This window comes from Seriola dumerili, unplaced genomic scaffold (assembly GCF_002260705.1).
Source record: "Seriola dumerili isolate Sdu_G_001 unplaced genomic scaffold, Sdu_1.0 BDQW01000226.1, whole genome shotgun sequence".
Classification (NCBI taxonomy): Eukaryota; Metazoa; Chordata; class Actinopteri; order Carangiformes; family Carangidae; genus Seriola; species Seriola dumerili.
In genome coordinates, this window is record NW_019174481.1 from 22095 (window position 1) to 50020 (window position 27926).

The window sequence follows — 27926 nt, forward strand, 5'->3', positions numbered from 1 at the left end:
GAGGGAGGGAGGGGGGAGGAGGGGGGAGGATTTCAAGCGCGGAGCAATTCACTTCACTCAGAGCGCAAGAACGCACCGAGTCAGTGAAGGGACCAGAGAAACCCACATATCCACCTCTTTTGCTTCATATTGTTGCAGCCTGGTTATTCTCTATTATTTTTTATCTTTTTAAACAACAACAACAACAACAAATCAACTACTTTACCGGAAATGTTGGTAGAAGTTTTTTTCCTCCTTCTCTCCTGCATGTTGCTGAAACCCGTGAGTATATTTAAACACTTTGACTTTTCTCATGACTTCAAACTTGGGCTCGTTTTCAAGAATGCAACGATTGCTCGCCTGAGTTGGCCATGTAAGGTTGACCACGTCGTTTGATATCCTACAAGTAGCCTATAAGTTGATGCGCACGCAGCAACCCCAAAGCCAGTTTATGGATGCGGGACGCACCGATGTGTCCCAGTGTGAAGCCACTGGTCGACGTGTGGATGAGCAGGGAGGCTGTGGAGAGAGAGGGATCTCATCAGGGGTGTATCAAGGGAAATGCTTAGTTCTAGTTTGATAAGGCTTTGGTCATCATGTGTTTTGTTATTGCAGAAATTTAAAAACAAATAGTATTTCAACCTGAGCTTATCTTTCCTTTTTTTCTTTAAAAAAAAAAACAAAAAACATTTTAAAGTGGAGAATCCCTGAGACTTCCTCCAACATCATCACAACATGTGTCCTCACATGTGCAGCCTCCTCTCTCCAGGTTCAGCCTCTGCTTCCTGTGTCAGTCTCTTCAGATCCTCAGGCAAATCCAGCAGCATTTTAAATCACATTTGGCACCGAACAAAGCAGTGGAGCCACGCTCTTGATTGTTTTTCAGTGACAGTCATGTGTTTTATTTCCTCGCTGATCTCTTTTCACGATCAACGTTAAGGTGAATTGCCCGTAGAAGCCATGAGGTACTCGCTGATCTCCCATCAGGACACCATGGCAACGGCCTCTTTTGTCCGTCTCTGTGCTCTGTGGTCTCCAGCGTCTTTATCCGCTACTGTCTCTTGTAGACAAGCATGTATGATTCATACTGGAATTCAGTTGGAGGTCAAATCCCTTAGAATAGCACGCTGGCTTTTACATCTGCATGTGTCCTCACTCACAGACTGTTTCAGTGCCTCAGTGATAAAAAAATAAAGTGAGGGAAAAGATGGTAAGTGTTGTTGCTGGTGGGGAGCGTGAAAGGGATGATGATGATGACCATCATGATGATGGAGAGCAGGAAGTTTTCTCCTGATACTCCAACTCGTACACTGATCCATCACTGACAACATATGCTCCAGTCACAGTCCAGCTGTGCACCGTAGGTGAAGTAACACAGGACGTCCCGGGTAGCCCGAGGAGTGAGATAAATCATAACTCATATGCGGGAGTCACCTTGTGTGGGGGGAGGAGAGGCTGGAGTCATATGGGCTCATTTTGTGGCTAACAATAGCCACGGACTACCAGTCTGATTAATGCCTATAGTGAGGAGACTCATCCAACTAAGTAACAGCCATAAATCTTCTGGTCGTGCAGAGGCTCTGCATGTTCCATGGTGGTAAACCCTCATTGATTCAGCTTCACGTTGAAGAGTCACGCCTGAAGATTCCCTCCAGTTTCAAAACATGCAAATCTAAAGGATGTGGCAGATGAATCGCAGATAAAAGATTGATCATGTGTGTCAGTTAGAGAGATTAATGGGAGCCCATGTCAGCTCATCTGAGGAAAACCACAGTGGAGATGATAGATGTGTTGGCCTTGAAATGTGAACCACAGCTGAGAAAGCAGAGGCTGTATGACAAACAGACAAATGATCTGTGACTGACACTGTTTGAAATGTGACTGTGACCCAAGAGATACATGGAAAACATGTATGAAATCTTCTCTTCACAGGTGTTTTCGGTGCAGAATCAGATGTGCGACATGAAGAGGGAAATAGAGAAGGAGAGAGGCATGTGTGAAGCTCAGATTGAGAACAGAACAACAGGTATGTCGTTTTTTTTTTTTTATTATTATTATTTTATCCTGGCTGCACATTCTGTCTCTTCTAAATTTGCTCAGTTCACAAACTTGGGCTCCGATCGAAGTGACACAACAAGCTCTAAAAACAACAAAAGCTGTTCAGACCTCCTCCTCTGGCTTTACATTACACCTTGCATGGTTGAACACTGTTTACCGCCCAAAGCCAGCCCCTTGTCACATGTGCTCTGCTTCAGTTTTAAAGTAAACTTTCAAAGTGATCACATTTTTTATCATTTATTAATTTACACTAACTGCTATGAAGAACTAAGATTACTGCCTCACGCCTGTATGCAGGAAGTGTGATCACAGTCTCTCCTTCCTGAGTTACAGTAATGAAGTGTTCAATAATGAAACTAAGCTGGTTTGTTGTTTCAATTTATTGTTGATGAGGCTTAATTTACATGTTGCTACTCACATGATGCAGCACATAATTATATTCTACAGATAATTGTGCTTCATTTAGCCTCTACTACCCATGTGTGTGTGTGTGTGTGTGTGTGTGTGTGTGTGTGTGTGTGTGTGTGTGTGTGTGTGTGTGTGTGTGTAACTGAAACCTTGTTGATCTTAACTGCAGGTATCACGAAACTGTGTTTACTTTCACACGATGTAAAAGTCATTAAACAGTCATTATATTTTTGAGTCACGCCATAGATTCCTCGGGGTGATGTCACTCACATCACTTGGCAAACTTTTCACTGCGGCGAGATGATGAGCAGGTGCTGTGACCTGCTCCTGTGTCCTGAGACCAAACACGCTGTGGAAAGTCACAGCGATCTATTGCATTCAAATAACAGTGTGTAACGAAGGGCAGGGAGCTGTTTTATTAGTCATGTTGGCAGCGTGTTAACTCAGGTCAGCTGCTGTTATGAACCCAGAGCTGTAACGACAGCTGACCTGAGCTTACACGTTTTGGCTGCCATGGGAACTTCAGGGCGCCACCTCCACCTTAATCAGGGTTGCTATTTGCCACTGGAATTGATTAATGTTACAACACTTTCTGTTCAAAAGTTTGTGTTTCATGCTCGTTCTCTTTGATTTTATGGTATTTCCAAGTTTGACAAACAGAAATAAGATTTTTTTTTTCCCTCCCCTCTCTCTCTGGCGCTCTTTCTCTCCATCAGGTTGCAGTGGGACGTGGGACAAGATCACCTGCTGGCCCAGTGCTGACATCGGAGAGGTGGTTACCATTCCTTGCCCAAAATTTCTCTTCTACTTCTCCAGTGATGCCCTAACACGTAAGAATCGAGTTTACATAGTAGGTTGTGGATGTGTGAAAGACAGGGAAAGGAAAGCAAGGAAGTGACTGTCACTAATCTACTGAGTTTGTGGGGCAGAATAGTTCAGACGTTGCATGTAAAAGTCCATATTAATCCCTCAATCAGATATACTGAAACAGTTACACCTATGCAAAATACAAAATAAGTAAATTAACGGTCAGTGACAAACTTGTGGAGTGAAAAATGGGTTAATAAGACACGTCTGTGTTCAGACCAAAAACCGGAATTATGACATACACTGAGCTTGTACTCATGATGTCATTCTCGGCCATGACCACCTGTTGTTTCCATTTTTCCTGACACCCCATTTCATATATCACAAAGAATATAATAAAACTCAAAACACATGGCACACCTGAGTCACAAAAGATAAACTACTACTTCCCAATTGCTGGAACATCCACTCATTAAAGACACATTCTGTTTATTTGTTCTCCTTTAATCTATTAGAAGCCTTGCAGGGAAGTACTACTTTACTAATTATGTGTAAGGGAAACCACTCTTGAGAATTTACTGGCTTATTTGCCGTGTGTTTGTACAGTACTTCCTGTGATTATTCCCCTCTGACTTTCCCGTATATCTCCATTTCTCATTAATAACCACACTGAGTCTCCTCAGTGTAATTATCCTGAAAGAGTTATGTTATGTATCCGTATTCAGCTGGGAGAGACGCCTCAATATCAAACTGGAGACTTGAGAAATAACTTGAGAAACAACATGAGAAACAGGTTGAAGCAGATTGAAAGACACAAAAAAAAAATAAAAATAAAAAAAATAAAAAAAGATCTGTGTAATTTATGGTAAATCCTGGCAGCCATGGCCGCGTGACAATAGTGTTCTTATAATGTTGACATGACCAGTTCTACTCTTCCTCAAAATTACTTCCTACCTTGACCCTAACCATCCTAATGCACTCGTGCCTCAATTTAACCAATCAAACCAGCGAAGGCAACGACCATTAGCCAATCAGAGGCAGTGTAGGGCGGGTCATGTCAACTCTATGGTAAGGGTCGTTTACATCCGGCTGCTGTAGCATCGATAGCTAATCGAAGGTTAAAATGACAATGGAGGAAAAACGTCTTTTCTATTTGTTTATTTTTTTTGGCAAACCACCTGCTAAAGAGAGCACAGGTGACGTCCAGCCTTCCTAGGAGAGCAGCTCCACCAGAATTATATCGTTTTCGTTTGGTTGTAATTTTTCCTCGGAGACGGAGACTGCCGCCGACGCCGCGCGCCAGTGTAAAACCGTTAGCACCGCCATTATTGAGGAGCCTGTTGCTAACAGGTGTCAGGCTACGACTGAGTTGGCGGCATTTGAGGAGCATCTCCAGCCACCCAGCTTCAATTTTCCGGTCAGACGTTTAGGGAAAGAAATAGTCAGCCGTTTATTTAGCTGCACCTGCTTGGTTTTCTAAATGGAAGTGGCTTCATTATGTGGCGGAGTGTGGTCAGGTTGTGTGTTTTGCTTGTGTGAAGAGGCAGCAGAAGGATTCAGTTGTCAATCATTTTTAACATCACACTGATATACCTTACCTTACCTGAGCTTTTGGATATGTGTAATGCAACGTTACGACATTCTTGTGAACTATTATTGTGCAATAGCATTTCACTGAGTCTTGACCTGACTGCTGCTGTTGTTACTGCTGCTGCTTTTTTGGTCTGTGTTGCAGAAATATTGCTGTAGGCCTTTGTTGTATTTGTATGGGTTGGGGTGAAATGCTCCTCTCACTACAGCACCCCCTATTTAAAAACATCTTCCCGCGGCCCTGTTGGCACCTGAGGTTGCCAGAACTTCACCTTTAAAAAAAAAAAATGGTGACATTGTATAAACATTTCTGTTTCTGGCAACCATAAATTCATACTTGAGAACTGTTGTTTATTTATGGCAAATTACTTTGAAATAACATGTATTGTAAACGTATTTTATTAATTTTATTTTCAAAATAACAGCTATTAATGAACCAGTTTATTGTTGTTTCACTAAACAATTAAAAAAAAACAGAAAACCTGTCAGTGACAAACACATTACAACTCTGATATTTTATGGTATTTTATTATAAACTTCAGTTTAAGGAAATTACTCTGGCTGCTGTTAACGGGTTAGAGAGGACACGCTGCCTCACGTGAAATATATTTCGATGTCTCGCCTATTTTTCAAGTGGCGCTTGCGGTTCCCAGCAAAAATAGACGGTATAAGACCTGTTGATAGTCACGCTGACATCATACCAGCAACATTACATAAAACTGACACCTTTTACTACAGTTTCAACGTCTAGGCTGAATCTGAATATGACACAGACGTGAAAAATATAATATATCATTTTTTTGTGGTACCCCAGTGAGCTGTTGGGAGTGGACTGTCATGCCAATCCCCTGGAACAGAAAAGCCCACTCCTCCATGAGAGGTTGCAGATCTGTTCCCTCGTTTATTTCTTAACGTTAGGACGTTTTTACCTTGTCTGGGCTGAAGTTAGTTTGTTCACTGAGCACCTTGATTTTGTCTTTCTTCTAATGTTTGCCTTCTGGTTTCTCACTCACTCGCATGAATTTTGTGTCCCGCTTTATGCAGCCATGAGTCCTGAACAGCTGCTGCCCTTTGTTTGCCTGAGATTTCCTCCGTGTCAAACTCATCTGAGCCTCATTTGCATTTCATTTTCAATTCGGGCTTGTAGCTGCTTGACTAGTGAGTGATGTCCTAGCCCCACCACATTACCTTCTATGATATCTTGCAGTGACTACGGATACTTGGCAACCATTTTTTTTTTTTGCCAGCATCTGTGGAGGCCTGTTTACTGGGAGAAACAATCATCATGTAAGGAATCATTTCTCGCCATAACTGTGAGCTTGGCCTTTTCCCTCGTCTCCCAACACTGCATCAAGGCTTGGGGAAACTGCTCCCATTGAATCTGGAAGCTGTCAACCTGATCTGCATCAGCTGAGTAGCTGGAGAGGTTAATGCCTGTGGATTTCAATGCTCTGTACTTTAAAACAGAGTTAATGAAATTAACATTGCATTTGCTGATGTTTTGTCCTTGGTTATGCTTAGAAATTCTTTTGAAATATATTTACTTTATATTTTCTTTTAGAGGATTGGTCTCACCACTGAAAACAGATCAAAACTGGATGAATAGAAAATCCTCAGTGGTCTCCATCCCCAGAGTGATTGTTGTGTCTCCTACAATACTTAGAATTGAGGCTGGCAGCACCTTACTAATGGCTTTGCTCTGCATCATCAATTTCTGTGAATGAAAGAGTGACTGAAGCCCAACGCATTCGGTAGTGTGACCACACACAGTGGAACGCTTTGGTATCCATATTTCATGTAAGATGGCAATCAATCAAGCCACCGATGTTCAGACACTGCATATCTTCATTGATTTTTTGGACTGAGTACAGATAGTACTGAGGAAGTAATTATGCACATACACACTGACACCAGGAAATGAACAGTGTCCTTTTTTTAAAAAAAAAAAAAGTCTGACCGCATCTTGAATGGCTCCACTGTACAGCACCGAGTAAAATGGAGAACCACCTTTAACGGGCAAAACAGCTTGACCTGTTGACCCTGCTGAATGAAAAGCCTGCAACATCTCATGTCTTTTGCAGAGAGTAAGGCAGATATGCAGCCCGAGGCACAGAGATGTTTTGAGCACATATCATGCACATCCGCAATGTCTTTCAGCTGCAGGGTCAACTGTCACACATGCAGACTTGGCTTTACAAACATGAAAGTGTTTCAAAGAATTGAATACTGACTTGAACTTTACTCTTTCCACATCTGGTGTATCTTGAATCTGGAGGTGATCAACAGCAGAATTGTAGCTCTCAATGGTGCGCCATGTTAACCTGAGTGTATGTTACCTACCCGGCACTGAGTGGCAGACAGATAAGGTTAGTGACTAGCTCCTGTAGTGCTTTAGGACTAGCACAATGTGGCATTTAGTGGCTGAAGAGACAGATATATTTTGTCAGTGGTTGTTGGAGACCAAAAGAAAGTGAATATTGGACTTGGTGTAAATGTTGCTTTATGTAAGCTTGATGTGTAAATATTTTCACTGCATAATAACAATTTCACAATCTCAACCAACAGATGTCCCCAAGCCTTTGCTGTCCTTTGAACAAGTGTAAAGTTACAGATTTCACCTGTAAGTGATTACCCTGCCAGTACGTTCAACCTGTGGGCCTCTGCAGACCTGGCGGAGGGGTTCCTGCCAATGTAATCCAGCCAGGGTTTTCCCCATCATATTCAGGACATTAGAGTAACTCAACCAATGATTTATCAACTGTGTGTGAAGGCTCCATGTGGAGAAAAGGGTTTTCCTGGAAGCTGTGATGTGACCCAGATGGGAGATAGTGTGACCTGAGAGAGGAGAGAGTTCTCCTGGGAAAAGAGAGAGACAGATGAAGAATCATCAGATTTGTTGGGCCAGAGGAAGAAGATGTATATTTCACTGACATGTCAAAGGTTCACAGGATCTTCGACCCCTTGTATGAACCGAAGTGGCCGTAACAGAAAGAGGGGGGATTATAAGTGATCTCCTGCACTGATGTGCATGATATCAATTATGCAGTAAATCAGCAAATCAGTACAGGCCTCAGCTGGTTAAACCTGCTCTGCTCTCAGGTCACGTAAGGAGGACTTAATTAAGGGATGATAAACGGTCTGGGATTCTGTGCATTGTAAATTACTGTTGTGGACGGGGAAGAACCCTCTATCTCCTAATGTGAGCAAAACAACCTTGTTTGAGCACCAGCTTGACTGCTGTGCTTTTTCCAGTTTATTCATTTTTATTTAGGCTACAGAACTTTGAGAGGGGTTGAGAAATATGATGTTTACTTTTCAAGAAGTTAACCTTTTTTGTGAAAGTATTTCAGTTTCAAAAAAGTAAATTGAGCTTCTTTTCAAATGTCTTCACTGTCAGTAACAGTTGTGAAAGACTCAGGTTATTGACACATCTTGAGCCATTCATTTTATAAGCTTCATGCACAAAAAAACAAGCATTACGAAACATGGCGCCACAGAGATTCAGAGCCAAGTCATAAATTTAGTTGAGATAGAGTTTGCCATTCTCATGAACTCTTTACCTAGTAGGTCTAACACAAACACAGTCATTCATCTCTTTTAATAACACAGGCGACTCGCTCTCTCTGCAGGCTGAGAGTGACAGAGTGCCTGCATGTGAATGGCTTCACCTACATGCCATAATATTCATTTGAGCCGAGGCTATTCATCGCACGCTAATATGAATCTTCCTCCGAGATATAATTAGGCAGGATAAAGCATTTGACTGTACAACACTGACAGAAAAGCCAAGATAAAAAAAGCCTGGAAATCAAAACGATGATGGGGTGATTAACTCGTTTGAGCTCTCCTCGTTGTCGTGCATGACACTGAAAATCCTTGCAGTCATGTTTTGGGGGATGATGAAAGCATTCTTCTGGCAATCCCTCAAACAAGCCAAATCCAGTGGTGGCATGGGCTGAAACAGCAGCGGCTTATCAGCGCCTTTGTGTCTTGTCATGTTGTTTGAGGTGGCTAAGCCTCCGTCTTCTCTGCAATACGCCACTCAGGTATTTGTGAGCTGACCATATTTTAATGCCAAACACATTCTAAGACTTTGGATTGTTGGTCATTTCCCAACACAGGCTTGATTTGATAGTGCTGCGGAGCGATATGGTTGGGAAATGTGAGGAATGTCCTACATTTATATTTCTACAGCAGCATTCAGCACACGGATTAATTTGTCGCCAACACACGCAGCGTCCTTTCTTATATTTACAGAAAAGGAGATGAAGAAACACTACAAATAAATATTACACAATACGTGATTGCACAAAATCAGAGAAATATCACTCTCGGGTTTTCAGTCTAATTAATGATTAGTGCCTCGTCTGAATAGTGATGCATTCATTGTCGTTTAGGAAAATTCTGCCTTTGTATAAAAGCCTGAAAACTCTTATGTCACTCTAAATCTTGCCCAACATCTGCATATGTAACACTTCTGAAGTAAGTAAACATGACCTAAATATTTAATGCATTTTGAAAGGATTTGATTTGGATGAATTAAGTATTTGTGTGCACTCAAGTCAATTTCACGCCCGAATCCTTCATTCACTCATTTTTGCATTTATTGACAGGTATTAGACACAGACAAGAAACATGGGCAGAGAGAGTGGTGTGACATTCAGCAAAGGTCTGAGACTGACACTCATCAGGGACATTTTTGTTTAATGATACGCATCTTAGATTATTGTATATCAGTGGTTCAACTGATATACTTCTACTGAAATAGTTCTCGCCACACAGTGCGGTTTATTCCAGCCAGTTTCTTAAAAAAATTCTTAAAAAGCGTGCAACAGAGTACAAAAAATACCAGTGAGCCAATTAAATATAAACTATAAAATGTTAAATAATCCGAACAATAATAATTTCTGTTATTGTAAAATGTGGTGATTGTGCTGCTGCCATTTACTGAGATGTAACTGTATTTAATATAATTCAAGGAAGAATAATACAAATCCATTCACTTATTTATTCACTTTTCTGTTTTTGAATTTATTCATTTAATCTGTGCCATTTGTTCTTCTCCACTCTAGTGAGGGCAAGTCTACTCTACTCTACTCTACTCTACTCTACTCTACTCTACAGAGCTACAATCTGAGCTCTAGAAAGTTTAACCATACTCTGCAAAACTCTACTTGGGTCTGTTCTACTCTACTCTATCGGGCTCTACCTTGCTGTACTGAGCTCTACTGTAGTAACCTAAGCTCTGCAGAGCTCTAGTCTGCTGTACTGAGCTCTACTGTACTTTACCAAACTCTACTCTTCTCTGCTGAGCTCAAGTCTACTGTACTGTGCTGCACTGCACTCTAGAGAGCTCTAGTCTGCTGTACTCTACTATACAGAGCTCTACTCTGCCCCTCTAATCTCCTCTCAGATGGTCAGTCTAATGCACTTGGACCTTTCACTTCTGCCCCCATGGGCAGGCCACAGTAAAAATATCTCTCTGCTCAACTGCTGCCCTCCTTGTGTCTGTGTGTGTGTGCGTGCGTGCGTGTGTGCAGCCTGACAGTAATTAGGAAACAGATGGAGGCAAATACACATGGGAACGTCCCGGCATCTCTGAGCCGGTGGGACGACTGATCCCCTTCAGTCATTCCTTCCATTTCCTTTTAGTATTTGGGAGTATTCCAGCGAGACACATTCATCTCAGTGTGATATAATTAAGTGTGAGTAAATGAAGAGGAAGTTTTGCCTTGCAGCTCATGCAGTTTCCCTCCCAACACACATACACACAATGTTGCAGTGCATATTTTAAATGAAAACACATTAAAGCTGCCACAGCAATGAATTGTATTCTTATAAGAGTAATGTTGATTATTTCCTCTGCTCATTAGGTAACCTGTCAAAGACCTGCGCTGAGGATGGCTGGACTCCAGTCAGCATCGACTCCTACATAATGGACTGTGGATACAATCCCAACAGCACCATGGATGATGATACGGTCAGTGCGGCATTTTGAAACCCCTTCAGCCCCACGTTACTGCTGCTGTGGTGGCTCCACGTTAAATGTCAAACTCTGTCCAAATGAAATGTTTTCTGTTGGTGTAACTCAAGGTGTTTTTCGCAGGGAGAATTCTTCAACGCCATCAAAGTGGGTTACACCATCGGTCACAGCGTGTCGCTCATTTCTCTGACGATCGCCATCATCATATTGTGTCTCTTTCGGTAAGGAGATCCATCAAAATACCACTTAATGTGTCTGCGTAAAGATGATCAAACACCTTTCCTCATCATTTAGAACAATAAAATCTCTCATTTCACACCATACTTCCTGCATTTTATAGAGATATTTCAGTGTTTCCACACAGTAATGTGACTCTGCCAGATTTTGTGGGACATCCAAATTTGACATTATCTTTTCTCAAACAAAGCGGTCAACTGCAAACAGCCATAAAGTGAAACCACTCAAGACGGGCTGCTGTCGTTCACCGCTTGTTCTCCTCTGACCTTCAGTCCTGAGGTTGCACAGAGAAAGTGTGTGTGTGTGTGTGTGTGCACGTGACACGGCACTGATCATTATTGTAAGTGGCTGGTGTGTGCAACTTCTCACAAACAACCCACTCTGTTCAGTTGGGTGTGTTTGCATGTGGACTGTTTTTGTGTTACGAGCTAAACAACAAGGGATGTGTTTACTCCTCGGGCTTATGAAATGCCAATGGATTGAACTCTGCAGAAGAGACACAGGATGTGAACAACGTTTGCTGTTTATGTTCAGCTGCAGAGACGGTGTTCAGGCAGCTGGTTGATGTTGTGTGTCATCGCACCCGTCCTTCTGGGATGACTCGCCTGATGGGTTTACACAATTCACCCCCGATCATAAGCTCACCGGGAAAGCATTTGTTTGAAAACACCCAGAAGAGAAAATTTACATTAGTGACATTTTCTCAGCGAAACCCCCTGATTTGTTCTTGTTTACCTCTGTGCTGAATGTCAAGTCAGAGTTTTTTTTTTTTTTTACATTTTTTGTCTCTGCCTTATAAATATATGTTCCACTGACAGATAACCATATAAAGTATGGAACAGATATAGATAGCCTGACATTTAGATAACAGCACAGCACAGTACAGTAGGAGCACATTACAGGGCAATAGTCATGTGCATTAAGTGCGTATGATGACTACTCTCCTCAGCTAAAATTCACATTCTTTCTGTGACTGTTTGCTCCCGTAAATTAAGCCAGTGAAGTTTCTGGTGAATGTTTTCTTGATATTTATTCCAATTTTATGCTTTGGTGCCATAAACACTCACTTTATCAGATGATTTTCAGGGTAGGTCACGTAAACAGGACATTGAAGGTCTTTAATCAGGGGGAATTCATTAAGAGAATTATGCGTGATGCGTTTCCTTTTTGATTTAAATCATCTTACGGTTTATTTGTCTGTTTTTTTGTTTTTTTTTTGCAGGAAGCTTCACTGCACGAGAAACTACATCCACATGCATCTCTTTGTGTCTTTCATACTGAAAGCTCTGGCTGTTTTCATCAAGGACATGGTTCTGTACGATGATGTGGAGACAGAAAGTTGCCAGTCATCTGTGAGTGAGCCGTACACTCTCCCCTCTCTGTGCTGCCGTCTCACTCACCCACAAGTCGCATAATTTATTGATTCTCTTCTTCTGCTTAATCAAAACTCCTGCAATCGTAGATCAAGTTAACTCTTCCATCTGATGTACAAGCAGTAGTCGGCTCTAAGTTTCTGCCCCCAAACTGCATATGTTTAATTACTCACGCAGACTTTACTGACTTTAAAGCTTTGTCTCAGGGTTTACTTATCGTGCCTCTGGGTGTGGCGGTGTTTGCCAGGTCCCTTCCACTCCTAAATCGACGTTTCCCCATTCATGTGTCCAGCAGGATGTTGTGAGAGATCCTGTTTGCTGAACGTAAAGCTGAACTACAGACAGCTTTGTCGATAAATCACATTCAGAAATTTGGTAACTACTTTTAATCACTTTGGTTCAACGACATGATCGTAGCGACAACATCATAAGTGCTAATGTAAGATAAGGAGTTAGATAAACTTCTAGATTTAGTACAGTTTCATATAATGAGGCTATTTTGTTTTTATTTGATCGATCAAGTCGCCAGTGTTTGTTGGTGTTTTCTCTCAGATCTTGCTCCAGCTGAATCCACTGTTTTATCACCAGAGAGGATTAGATCAGCAGACTGTAAATCACCTTTACTATCTCTAAGTGCTGACTGTTAATGGCTTCCCTTAAATGTCTCCTCTTCAGGGTACACAGATTGCCCGGGTCCAAACACAGCTGCTAACTCTCTCAACTGTTTTTAAAGTCAATTTAGAAGACGAAAAATAAGCTCTTGTAGAAAGCAACACGTAACAGGCGAGTGGTTTTATAGAGAGCTGTAGTGAAACTTGAAAACCTCATTTAAAAACTTTTGCAAGAATGTAAATTCCTGATTCTCCAACTTGGAACAAAATCTTACTCTGTGTGGTCCATTTATTTTGTTGTGTGTAGACACGTTTCGATTGCAGAGATTACAACTAAAACGTTATAAATTGCATGAGAGGACAGTGTTAGTGGATATGCAAGAAATCAAGTTACACTGATGCGAGTAGAGTGTTTGCTTCAATGCTGGTGAACTGTAGTTTTTTTTTTATTAGCTTTGTTAAGATCAAGTGCTCGAGACCAGTGGTTTTCAACCTTGTCCAACTCGTGACCCACTTCATACAATAAAACAATATGGAGGCCACATGATACGTTCTTAGAGCATTTTTTATTTCAATAACAATTGAACATTAGTACTGAACTGAAAGCAGGAGAAGCTAAAATTTTCCTTTTTGTTTGATTGGTAGAGATCACGTGTCGATTCCTTTCCTTTTAATTCTTGCTGTTGTTACCCAGCTATCCGTCTTGATTCTGCAGTTTTTACCATGGATATAATCTTTTACTGCACAATCAAACTGAGATAGCAAACAACTATACAATGTGGTCTGGCAGTAAAGCGACGGCATAAAAGTTCCTATCATTGGCTTATCACAGTGACAGGCCTTAATACGAAAAAAAACAAAACGAGTTTTTCAAGATCATTTTGTTTTAAAACATTTTATAATACTGATCTACAATGAGTGCCTCATATTTACGGAAGCGTAACACTAACTCAGACTATCTAACTTTTGAAAGAAGAAATAAAACCATTTTCCTCCTACAAATGTTAAATTCATGAGAAGTAAAAGACACGCCTTTGCCGTGGCAAATATTAACTATTGTTAAAAAGAGTAAACTTAGAGCTACTCAGTAACGTTTGCGGAGCAGACATTGTGATGCATCAGTCTGCTACTCACCGTGTGTCTGTGATGTTACACATGCAGAGCCGCCCCTACTGTGGGGATCTTGAATCTCAAATATATTTTGGCTGAAGATTTAATTAGTCGAGGAGCGCATTAGTGTGATCAGCATGATCATACCCCATGCATAGTTTTCTCTAATTATCTTATGTGCTAATGACTCTATGACTCTCCTCACTGCCGCTTTTGATGGGAGACTTGCCAATAGAACAGTTTTCTTATAAGTCAGTCATCAGTACTAATTTCAGAGTAATTTACTAAAAACATTCTAGTGTAGCCTCGTCCACTGGCAACAAGATTCGTCGTAATCAATTTGACTTGTGATAGAAATGCATTTATCTACATTCACCGGCGGTGCCACTAACTTTCTGGTCGTTCTGTAGGTGGGCTGCAAGGCAGTGGTGGTCTTCTTCCAGTATGGGATCATGGCGAGTTACTTCTGGCTGCTGGTGGAGGGCCTCTATCTCCACGCTCTGTTAGCCGTCTCCTTCTTCTCTGAGAGGAAGTACTTCTGGTGGTACATCCTGATTGGTTGGGGTACGTGCTGGCTACTGTGCCATATGTTGATGAATACAGATAGCTCACACACGCTCATTTTCAAGGACATTTGATCCGTCCATTTGTCTGAAGTGGAAGCCAGAAATCATCAAATACAATCATGGGGGCTACCTGAATCTCTGTTTTGTCTTTACTACAACAGCCACAACATACATGATCATATGTAAATTAATTTAGAAGTGAGGTTTCATACGTGCAGTAGCTATGGGAAAAAGCTGTGCCTTCCCATCTGCATATGAATGAGAGGTCCTGCTGCCAGTTTTAGATTAGCAGCAGCAGGCAGCTGCCACTCTAAGCTTGTGTCTACAATTCAGCCTCAGAACCCTGTCATGCTTTTGATGCTTTTGATAAAGAAAAAAGCTCATTTAACAAATTCCTGCATCAATAGCTAACATAGTTTGTGAATTAAATGAATTCCTGAGATGGGACAATGAAGACTTGAACTGTAAATATTTTCCTAATGGATAGATGTTTCCATTTGGCAGCGAGGATGCTCTTTTGAGCTTTCATTGCTCCTTGATTGGGGCTAGTCATTTCTCTGCCACTCCATACACCTCATTACTGCTGGCTTTCATCATATTTGTAAGGGTTTGCCACCAAAAACGTTTGTGTACATATATTCATACAGAATTAATCTTAAAACTATTTTTGCCCAATACTTTATTTGTTCAATTACTTCTTTTGGCCTCTTGGTCCTAAAATCCAGCAACCTCTCCCCAAAAGTCTGATGTTCCTTTTTCCATCACACCAATAAAGTAAATCTAAAAATAGGCCTGAGATGTTGTGTCTGCCAGCAGAAAAAATGGAAACAAGCGTGTGACTTTCCTGCAGATACCCTGGATGAGCCAATATTGGCACAGAGCAAATATATCAGTGAGTCCTGTTAAAAATGATAAGCATAGCCAAAATGTAATATTACTTTAGCTATAAAATCATCCAAAAGATTAACAGTGTACACACGCTCACTGTCATATTTGGTTGTGTTAAAGCACAGTGGACATCACTGATATCTGTGACATCAAGATTATTTTAATGTTGAAATGACTTACAAATTCTGTTTGGATGTTCTTTGTAGGGGCTCCAACCATCTTTATCTCATCCTGGGTGATTGCAAAGGTTTATTTAAATGATCATGGGTGAGTTAATCATTTGTCTTTGATTAAATCTTGTTGTGAAGTGAAGTGATCACCCTTACCATCTTTAATTTAGATTAGGAGGGGTTAATTTCAGGGTTTTCCCCTGACAGGAAGACATACGACTGCAAATGCACGTTTACTCAAAGGAATAATATCTTGGTTAGTGTGATGATTAATAGCTGGTCTCAGTGGAGGTCTTTGGCTCATAATTAATCAGCAACATGCAAAGAAATGACCTCAGACAAGAGCCTGAGTGTTTCATGATATTACCCTACAAAGCCAAAATCCATATTTGTTTAAAATTAGTAAAGGCCAGACTTTTTTAAAAACTATGTAGTGTTGCACTATGTAAAAAATATTACAGTATACATATGTAATGTGTGAAAAAGAAAGAAAAAAGCACTGGTTTGAAAGTGTGTGTGGGCTCTAGACCGTTCCAGACAGCTAAAGCAAAAGAGCTAACTAGGATGGAGCTAGCTAGCAAGATAGCAACAGCCAGGCAATTTACACACTTCTTCCTACCTGTTTTTCTGTGATTGATGTTTGTAATTAGGTATGTACCCCACATGAATCAGGCAGTAGCTAAACCTCATCATGGAGTAAAAAAAAAATACAGTGAAACTAGTCCTACTAAAACTTAACTAGCCTAACGTTAGTTTAGCAGATTAGCTCCTCAGCTTCTGACTACAGTGAAACTAGTATGTAATTTAATGTAGTTAAGCTACTTTAAAATCACATTTAAATGTGTGTGGATGAAAAATATTACAGTATGTGTTAATAATGTGTTATTTCCTTAAAAAAAAAACACTGGCTTGAAAGTCTCTGAGCTCTAGACCCTACCAAACAGCTAAAGACAGAGCGCTAATTAAGTGTGAGCTAGTTAGTGAGATAGCCACAGCTAGGCTGAGCAAAATTTACATACTTTTTACCTACCTTATTTCAGGGATCGGTGTTAGTAATTCAGTATGGTATCCCAAAAAAATTAGGCAGTAGCTAAATCTCATCATGGAGTAAAGAAAAACACAAGTGCAACTCATCCTGCTAAAACTGGCTAGCCTAATTTTATTTTAGCAGATTATCACCTTAGCCTCTGATTCTAGTAGAATTCATATAATATAGCGTGGTTAAGCTACTTTTAAAATAACATGTTTAAATGTATTACATTATAAATACATTTTTTATACTAGTTCATTAATTCAAATGCACAAGCTTTTAAGAAAGCTTTGTTAGGATTCATGTTTTCTTTAAGTTATTAAAACTTTTAAAACCTTTTTCTCAACGTCTTTCTCGATTGTTTCTGTAGTTAATGTACTCACTACTCACATTTAAAGCGAGATTATTCATTCAGATTTTTTTATCTCTTCTGACAGATGCTGGGAGACAATTGATTACGGTCCATGGTGGATCATCAAAACACCTATTTTAGTCACCATACTTGTGAGTCACGGTGCCTCCTCATGAGAACCATTTCTGCAGCTCTGTGCAATGCAATCACATTGACCCGTCTGTTACATCTCTCGGCAGGTGAACTTCTTCCTTTTCATTTGTATAATCCGGATTTTGCGACAGAAGATGAACTGCCCCGACATCGGAAGAAAGGAATCCAATCAGTACTCGTAGGTTTTCGCTGCAAAATGTCAACATCTCCATCTTAGCATGGGTTACAGACATTTCATATCAGGTGATAAGTAATAAATTGTTTTTCTGCCATTATATTCTTGGTGATGAGCAATGATAGCTATTGCATAGTGACTCTAGCTTTGGGGGGGTTTAAGAAGGATGATCAAGCCTTCTCTTCACTTATTCTTTTTTCCACTTTTCTAGGAGACTGGCGAAATCCACCCTGTTGTTGATACCTCTCTTTGGTATCAACTACATCATTTTTGCATTCATTCCTGACCATATCCACCCACAAGTCAGGATGGTGTTCGATCTTATTCTGGGGTCATTTCAGGTAACACTGCATGACAGCATACAAAGTGTGAGGCAGCCTGTCAGCCCTTTCCAAATGTCAGAAGCTGTACTACTTAGTGATGAATTATGGGATTTGATGTACCTAATCCGTCTTTTGACTTTTACAGGATTGTCATCTTGTGTCTTAGGCAAAACCAGTGACATAAGTATGGCAGCAGATAGACAGCAAAAGTGAAAGTCCTTTGCTTCAGTAAAGTTACATGAAAACAGCTTGGTATCACAGAATCAGGTTGTCTGATTAAGCGAATGAATGGTTTGTATAGCTAAGATGTTTAATTTTGCATGGTTGAATAATGAGGTTGCTGACTTGCTGAGTATTAAAGTGTATGTAAACGCTGAGAGCCAAGTGAAATTATGGAAACCTAGCAATGGAAAGTAATCTTAATTTATAGCCGTTGTAGCTCAGAATGATATCTCCTGGGAGAATTTCCCAGAGATTTAAATGATGAACCTCCCTGTCTGAGCCTGAAGTTGGTCATACTCTTACCATCATTATTCATACACAAACACTTGGAGTTTTTCCCCAGCTGTACTATCACACTGGTATTTCTTTATAAGAGCTCTTATCGGACGGTACATTTATCTGCTTCTCTCGTCAACAGGGTTTTGTTGTTGCAGTTCTGTACTGCTTTTTGAACGGAGAGGTGAGTGAGATAAAAAAAAAAAAAACAGTTTTTCAAGAAGTTTACTTTTTTAAGATGTTTACTGTCCTTTTTAAGTCATTAAATCTCAATTCATACCCCACCCCCACCCCTGGTGTGTCATACCCTCTTAACTCCCCCTCTTCATCCTGTTTGTCAACCTCCTCGTCTCTCCTACAGGTGCAGTCAGAGATTAAGCGTAAGTGGCGCAGATGGATGCTGCAGAGGTTCCTGGGTGCTGACACTAAGTACCAGCAGCCCTCCATAGGCAGCAACGGCAACAACTTCAGCACCCAGATCACCATGTTGACCAAATGCAGCCCAACTACACGCCGGGCGTCCGAGTGTCAGGAGCACCTCTCTGCCATCTGAAAGCCAAGTTAATGCTCCTCTCTCTCTTTTTATCATTATGTTCTGAATGTGTGGCTCACATGCACTGGTGCAATGCAAATGATATTAGTTACTGAAGGTTAATATAACATTTTAGTATTGACACTGATATTTGTTCATTGTGATTTTATCAATTGCCTTTGCATGAAGAATTAATAGCCCAAAAAAAACTGAACAGTTTCAGTTTCAGTAGCTCTGATCACGCTGACGTGCTGCAGTGTAACACTTTGGTGAGTCAACCTGAAGTTAATATTTACAAGTTGTTAAAAATAGATCGTCACATGTCCCTGAATGCAGCAGGGGAAAAAGATCTTCAAGATGACAATATGAGTTAAAAGGAAATGGGACTCCTGGCCAGCATTTCCCATCTGATGTTAAGCAATAGATGGACAGAGCTGGAGACGAGCTGCGTCCTATAAGAAACAACATGTTTATGAGAAGGGTAGGTTACACAAGCACTTAAACTAATGGCTGTGTTGCTTAAGGGACCAGTGGTAACAACAGTAGTGAGAGTGTCAGGCTGTCATGAGCAACAGTCACAGTGGAGGAATCTATAGAATAACCAAGGTCCTGGACGTTCCTATCTGGTGTATGACAGTTTTACACAGGACACACACTCTGCTGAATTACTGCCGGATAACATTCCAGAGGAGAGAATAAAACTCCCGCTTGTGAAATTTATCTCAGATTACAAAAGGCTTTTAGTTTCATTTGAGTGCACAGTCGCTTAACAGACATTCCTTTTTACTGTTTCTGAAACTAATGGACCAGATGTATTCTGTTATTAGTCCACTATACACAACATTGTGAATTGATATGTGGCAATAACAATTAACTTCCATTAACTGGACTGCATGAACAATTCATTTCATTAGATTGAGTTTCAGTATTCTATTCTATTCTATTCTATTCTATTCTATATTGACAGGTTAAATATATATGTTATATCGTATTGTTTTTAGCCATACTAGCACCTTTATTTTTATGGATGGTATTGTAAGTTGGCTGGTACATCACATAGGTCCAGACTGAAATTTCTGAACATCTGTTTTATAGATTACCATGATATTTTGTACAGACATTCATGATTCCTAGTAGATGAATCCTAAGGACTTTGGTGAACCCCTGACTTTTCCTCTAGCGCTCGATGAGCTTCACATCTGTGGTTTGTTTGAGTAAAAAGTCACACATCTACTGGATGGATTGCCATGAAATTTAGTTCATTCATGTTCCAAACCTGGATGAACTGTAACAATTATCAGGTAAAAATCTTATTTTATCCAGAATTGTCTTAATAAACACGTTGAAAACATCCCCATCACCCTTAGCTGTACTTAGTGTTTAGTGCTAATTAGAAAACGCTAGCATGTTAACACACTAAACTAAGAAGGTGAACAGTGCAAACATAGCAACAATACCGCTTTAAGCATACATTATATCTGTTTATATATATTGCCTTTAGCATTCGACTCAAAGCACAGCCTCAGAGATGCTGGCCAAACATTTATTTGAAGCCACCTTTTCATCAGAAAAGCGACAGTTTCATATTTCATGTCAGAGTCATGCTGGAGTTCGGTGTTTACTTCCCCCTTTTGTTCTTGTTGTTCTCAGTGTGTAAAACTGAACTGAAACTAACTGAAAGTACCTCAGACTAAATGTCGCACACAGCTATTGTATATAATGTGAAACTGTAAATATGGCTAATGAATTGGTTTATGAAATGTATTTTATGGTGATGACTTACAGTGCTCAGGTGTCAACTGGAAATCGATGTTTACATTTAAAATGTATCTCTCCCTCATGTTATTTGCCTAATGTTAATGATGGTGATGCAGTGTGTCTCATTTGTTGCCATGTAAATTTTGTGTAAATATTGTGTACTGTATAGTATGTGGAATCAGCTGTAAATATGTTATTGGTGAAAATGTCCGATGAAAATGAATAAAACCATTTGCACTGTGAAGTGGCCTTTTGTGTCGTTACAAATGGAAGTGAACAGAATCAACCTTCATCTTTATTTCTGTTTAAATAAAGCAAACGGGTAGTAAAGAAAATTTATGAAACAATATAATAAAAACAGATGTACAAATCAACATTTCAGCTTTTTATAAAAGAAATTTGGTGTGATATGATAATTTGCCCATTTCCTGCAGCCCTATTTAGCCTTAGCATGTATCTGTCTCCCCCTGCTGTAAAACACTAGATAAAACAATTTAATGCTGATTTCATAACACAAAATCAAATTCAATTGTTACCCTAACATTATGGACCCTTAGCTGATTTTGGGCCGATGTCCATAATGAGTACACTCATTCACTTCAATGCTAATGTTCCATCAGTAACCACGTGGCAGTTCAACTCAGTTATAACTTGGTGAGACGCAGAGTGTTGAGACGCACTGGGAGAACAGTGGATCCCTCTGCATAGCTGATCTCTCGCAAAATCCCGTTCCAGCATTTCTCTGCCTCCTCATACCTGTGGGAAAGATACATGTGTTAGTGTTTGGTGCCATGTGGCATGATAAGATAGCATGCAGTAATAATAAATGTAACCTCAATGCCTTTCGTGTACAGAGAATGATTTCATATGAAAAGAATTTTTTTTAGACCCAAACTAATTTTTGGTATATATGTTTACGTATAGAAGTTGTATAGATCTTTTTTCCACTGCAGAAATTTGGACTTGTCAAAGGAAAAGCACATTAATACCAACGTTAACTGACATACAGCCATAATTGTAATGTGTCATAAGTCTCGTTTTATTATATATTCCTTATTGTCAACAATCCCTGTGAAAAGGCCAAAACCAACAAAACATTGTCTGTCTCCCAGGACTTCACCCAGTCTTTGGCACTTGAACTCAGTTGTTCCCCCTAAAAATATAGATCTTTAAAAACAGGTCACAATAATTTTTCTTTATATTCTAAAAAAAAATAGTAACGCTACACAAAAATGCCCTTACATCTGCTTACAACTTTGTTATAATGTGTTCTTCATTAAATGTTCGTATACTGTTTGGAAGTGTTCAGTTGGAGGACTTAAATTACAGTGTAACCCAGGTAATTTAGTGGACTGTTACCTCCAGATGTCAGTCATCTCTGTTGGGACTGGCTCTTCACTGGTCTCACTGGGCATCATGGCAAAGCCCCCCACAGCGTACAGGAAGCCTCCCAAAGAGAGGAGATTAAGGGAGCTGCGCTCCTGAGGGAACTCTGTGAACTCCGACCACCTGGAGCACAACAGGACAGGGAAGTGATGATGGTGTTAAACAAGCTACTATATTACTGTATGACACCCACATCAGTACAATGAGTGCTGTTTTATGACCTAATGATCTGCTATTCATGCTTGGTGAGTCATTTCACTTATGTGGACAGATGCTTCACCTCATAACGGTTAGATAAAGTGGATCATATAAAAAAAAAAAACACAGTTGTCTCACTTGTTGGTGGCAATGTCATAGACCTCAACAGAGCTGGTGAGGCCTTCGTCTGTGACCCCCGTCACCACGTAAATCTGGTCTTTGTGAACGGTGACACCAAACAGGGAGCGGGCCGTCTTCAGAGGAGCCAGGTCCTTCCACTCAAACTTAGTAGGATTATAGACGCAGACTCTTCTCATGCATTTCCTGCATAAAAACATGTAATACAGTGTGTTAAAGGGGCACTCCGCTGATTTCAAGTTCAGTTGACCTGTCAATACTACTCAGACTGTCAGCTGTGTATTGCTTAAATGTAAGTTTTTTTTTAAATGATGATATCAGGATAAAAGTCTGTCAGGATATCTGTTCTGCTGCTTTGATTTTTACCATTCTACTCTTTTTATTTTTTGCTGTTACAAAATGAAGATTAGAGCGAACTATGGTACCTCAAAGTTGTTTTTTTTTAAACCAATAACTGATAAAATAAATTAATTTAAAAATGTGCTACTTTGCAGTGATGCAGCTGCATGTCTCTGGTCAGCAGCCAGCACTCAGAAGTCTGAAGCAATGTCCCGCCCACTGCGCCATCTGATTGGTTACACGTCACGAGTAACAGCCTATCACGCTGAAGGCTGCTGTGGGACGGACACGGACTAGAGCGGCTCCAGTTAACGAGCGGAGCTTTGTGTCGAAGGTAAGACAGCAGACAACACTAAAGACAAACATCACAGTCGTCTACACTGAAGTTACAACAACACCACACTCTGATGAACAAGTTCCTCTGTTGATCCGAGACACACCGAGCAAGAGAGAGAGAGAGAGAGAAGCTAGCGCTAACTGCTAAGCTAATGTAACTAGCTGATATGAACAGCATGTAAACAACTGCTGAATTAGTGAAAGTCGCTTAAAGGAGCAGAGAGCTCCGGGTGCTGGAGCAGAACTAGTGTGAGTTTAAATGTACAGGAGGTAGTCAGTCACTGTGATGAAAAAAGGGGAAGCATCACTTGTGATAAAATAGAGTAGCAATAAACACTTTTATGAGAAACTCCTGCAACTGCAGATGAGACACTACACTGACTGCAGCACGTGACTAACAACTGTTACTGAAAAGACATTTTACTACATTAGAAGTAAAATATGTCAAAATGTTCTCAGATAAAAGTACAAAGAAAGTCAGTTAAAATGTAAACATGTTACGTTTTAAAAGGGGAAAACATCTTATTTATTTATTTATTTCTCTTATTTTGTGATAAAAAGAAATAAAAGTAATGATAATTTATGATAAAACTATTAAATTAAAGAGCATCTTTAGGCTACCAGGTGTATCAGTTAACAGGTGAAGAACAGCACCGAAATTAACCAAGTAATTCCAGTCAGGCTCTTTGCAGTCTGTGCATACACCTATTGATATACACTCAGTTGTCTGTTTGTTAGGAACATGTGGCTAAAACTGATGTAGAATAATACAACAGTCCTGAAGTAAATCCTCCTTCATGAAGGTTATAATGTTCAACTGTATGATCGTTATGGAGGATGTAGTGTGTGGAGCTGTATTACATTATACAGAGCTGTTTCACTTTCACTGATATAAATGGGGTGGACTAAATAATGGAAACACCTGGACGCCACGGTGAGTGTCCTTACTCATCAGTAGTTTTGTGTTGGCTTATCGGTTCCAAATATTGGTTATCGGTCTCCTTGATTACCGATAATCGGTATTGGTATCAACCCTGAAAAAACCATATTGGTCGATCCACAACTTAAAGATTATATATTTCACAGGTAGACGTATCGAATGTGGAACTTCAAACAATGTTCTTTTTACCAAATGAACCCACAGTGTAAAAATACACTTCTGATGCATAATGAAACTGTAAATGATCAGGTTTTAGATTAACGACTATGTGGAGTACGTACTTGCTCCCAGACTTTCCTCCGATAACATAGACGAGACCTTTGTGTGATACAGTCCCGTGGCCATATACTTCATAAGGCAGAGGGTCCGATTCCCCCCATTTGAATGACCTGTGTACAAAAACACACAGCAAAGGCATTGAAATATATACATATAACATATTAGCAGTGGCTCTGCAGGTAATAAAGGTGATTCACATGATAATTCTAATATAATTAATGGAAATGCTCATGAATTAAGAAGCTACATTGAAGCCACATTCTCCAAGTATTCCCTTATCGGTATAGAAATCTTATGACAAATAAACCACATAAAAATCCATTGAATTTACCATAAATGCACTGTAACAATTGCTGTATCTATGGATGATATATGTAGTGCCTTTACTGTGACCATGAGAGTGATGGTTTTATACTATATACTTGCTTTGAATGGGCATTACTGACTGTTTGAATGCACTAAGGTGAAAGTAGACTGTCAGTATTAAAGGTCCATATTAAGTTTAGTGTCTGTACTTACTGTCTGTCGTAGATCATGACTGAATCCAGGGCGTGCTCGCCTTCCTTCAGTTCCTTCCCTCCCACAACAAAGATGGAGTTCTCGACGTCTGCCAGCCCAAACAGACAGCGAGGGGTGGGCTGTGCGGGCATCCCTAACCACTCTGAGCTGACTGGGTCAAACTGGAGATGAAGAACATGACACGTGAGTAAAAATAAAAACAAGAAATCTGCATTTTGTACATCCATTTTAAACTGGGTTTTTACAGGATTTCTAAGAAGAAATTATAAGAAAAGCAATTTGTTGTCTAATCACACAGAGCTAATGGTGGTCTTCGTGGTACCTGTAGGAAGTAGGAACTGAATGGCTCGTCTTTATCCTCCTCGTTGTAGAGAAGTCCTCCGACAACAAACACCTGGTTCTGCTTGGTGACCAGGCTGCAGTGGTTTTTGGGAATTTCTGTGGATTCTGACACCACAAAGCATTCGTTTCCTGCTGGCTCGTAGGCCACAGTCCCCGTGTCACTGATCATAAGTATCAGGTCCATCTCAAACATCCCAAAGCGCGGGTTGTTGTTGAGTATACCCGGCAGGTACAATTCCTCATCATCATCCTCCTCGTCTTCACTTCCTTCGCCTCCCTTTGCCCCGTCGCTGCTGGGCTTCTTGGGCTTTGGGAGACGCCCTCTGTGAGCATCCTTGACGAGTTCCAGCTCCTTCTTGAGCTCCTGGCTGAACCGGATGTACTGGTGCCGCTCCACTTTTTCTTTGAAGTAATCCAAAGGTATCAGCCTAAAGCGGATGCAGTGCAAAAGTTCTGGCAGGTCCTTAACCCGGTTTTTCTCGTCATGTCTGACCCAGTCCATCAGGGATTCAAACACCAACTGCTCCTGCTCAACATTGAGGGAATCTGACGTGATGATAATGGCCAGCTCACTTGGGCCCAGCTGCAGGAAGTCCTGGTCCCTGACAACAACCTGGTAGCGTTCGCAGATGAACTCTCTAGCAGCCAGCGTGAGCCTGGGACAATCCAGCAGCAGCCCGAGTCTGAAGATAGCCAGGCAGTTTCCCAGCACCAGCTTCTCTTGGAGGTAGGACACGCACACGGAGAAGATGGAGGGGATCTGGTACATGTTAGCAACCATGAAGATATCCTGGACGTTCTGCTCCGTCAGATTAATTTCAGAGGTGTATAAGTAGCGCAGGATCATCCCCATAACACTTGGATCCACATCTTTGAGGACAATCTCACGCCTCTTGCTCTCTTCCAGGTCAGACAGGAACATGGCCTTGAAGAAAGGACTGCTGGCTGCCAGAACCAAGCGGTGACATGGGAACTCCTTGTCCTGGATTTTAAGGACGCAATCCACAAACTTGTCATTCTCCAACAGGTCGCACAGTCCGTCCTGAAGGAGGGTCTGTTGGTACATCCGAGGCTGCTCCACCGGGTCTATAGTCAGGGCAGCCATTTTGTTCTGTCGCCTGGTCCTGGTTGGGTTTGGTGGGCACCCTACTTACTCCCCACGACAGAGCAGGACTGTCAGCCTCTCACAGGGCTGCTCAGATGGCTGTGGATCGTCTCCACGGGTTGGTCGGCTGCTGGCTGCAGCTGTCTGTGACTGTCAGTCACTCTGTAAGTCACGGGTATTTATAGACAGGACCCTCACAAAGCTGAGGAATCCATTTTGGTGGACAGGAAACAGGACCTATCCACTCCTGCACCACACAGACCCCCACAAACAGCTGAGTGACTAGGCGCGGGGGTGACGGCATGTTCAGTCCAGTAGAACAACTCACCAGGCAGCATGACTGGATCTCATTACTTTGATATTATGACACACTTTTATCAAGTTGTTTTTTCTATGTAATCTAACACTGGCTTGACCCGTGTCTCTGCTGGTGTGTGGACATCAGTAGTGGTGCAGTGTGTGCTGCACACTGTATAGGCAACAGTGGTTCTAGGGAGACCAGCATGTTACATAATAGACCTCCCCTGATATACATATTTACATCCTCTGGATATATGAATACCTATTGTAAAATTTGTATTTATTAAAAATATATAAATGATGGATTTTGTTGTGACCAAATATGTTAACGATATATATTTATTTATATATATATGCAAGTTTATTAAAACAACACACATATATGTTTTTCTTATTAATTAAGTCTTCCCATTCTGGGGAAGTGGTCTCAGACTTTGGACCCTACTCTATAAAACATCAACATATATTGACAGGCTTTGGGATCGATATATATTTATATATTTATTATATATGTATATGTAACATGTGTCTATAATATAAGCATACATACATAAACATACATTTTTGTATGGGCTAGACGTGAATATATGAAATTGTGTTTTTTATATAATTTTTTATGTGTTTTTATTTTATATGTATATATATTTCATACATGGGAAATTCAATATATGTGGATATATTACATTTGTTTATCAGTTAGAAAAGAAGAAACCTTCCTCAGGTTAAATAACAGAAGTATATGCAGTATATAATGTATACAGTATATACACCACATCACTTGGCACATGTTCCCAATTATTAATGAACATTACATTAATCGTTCCTTCTATATCAGGTCACCACAGTGGTCCCCGCATGTTTAAAAAGCACATAATGCATGTAATGTAAAGTATGTAATGTAAAGGCAAAGTAAATAATTCAACATTGACTCATAAATGGAATCATTATACTAGATAGATCAAATATGACTGACATACTAAATGCATCTAGAACAGTCTGATACATAACTTGTAGCCTACTCATAGATCCAGAGATAAACTAACACTGGCACCTTCTGGCTGAAAATGGCAAGTGTCACTGAGTGTGTAAGGTGACAAACCACAGACGTATTATAAAAGGAGGGAGGGATGACTGAAGAGAAACTTTGGGGAAAGTTTTTATCCCTCATCTGAAATGAAAATGAAAACCAAACTGATTATCTGACATGAAGGAGTGAAGGAAACTCATTTGTGGAAGATTAAATCTTCTCCTTCCATCATGCACACAGGGAATATTGTAAAGTAAAAGGTTCATTTAATTTAAATAGATGTCCCTGCTCCTTGGTTTATTTTTGAGGGATGTGATGAGGCCAGTCAAAACAGGGACATGTCAAATTGTAAATTATTATCTGCCTATGGGATGTTGGGCCTTAAATGTCTTTTTTAATATCTTAAAGTAGTGGCA

The 27926-nt window shown here is 40.4% G+C and overlaps 2 protein-coding genes across 2 annotated transcripts; one reads left to right on the plus strand and one right to left on the minus strand.

Moving 5' to 3' along the window:
* The first annotated feature begins 1932 nt into the window (after positions 1-1932).
* Positions 1933-18864, plus strand: LOC111228877 (vasoactive intestinal polypeptide receptor-like). The gene is made up of 12 exons (XM_022754981.1): positions 1933-2005; positions 3162-3275; positions 10716-10828; positions 10949-11046; positions 12285-12414; positions 14567-14720; positions 15817-15877; positions 17248-17314; positions 17402-17493; positions 17702-17831; positions 18454-18495; positions 18673-18864. The coding sequence occupies exons 1-12, from the start codon at positions 1933-1935 to the stop codon at positions 18862-18864; spliced, it is 1266 nt and encodes a 421-aa protein (XP_022610702.1).
* A 2085-nt stretch (positions 18865-20949) lies between these two features.
* LOC111229008 (kelch-like protein 40a) lies at positions 20950-26492 on the minus strand. The gene is made up of 6 exons (XM_022755156.1): positions 25059-26492; positions 24737-24897; positions 24220-24327; positions 22324-22509; positions 21961-22110; positions 20950-21357 (listed from the first exon to the last, which is right to left on the minus strand). The coding sequence occupies exons 1-6, from the start codon at positions 26181-26183 to the stop codon at positions 21246-21248; spliced, it is 1842 nt and encodes a 613-aa protein (XP_022610877.1). The 5' UTR covers positions 26184-26492; the 3' UTR covers positions 20950-21245.
* Between the last annotated feature and the right edge of the window lie 1434 nt (positions 26493-27926).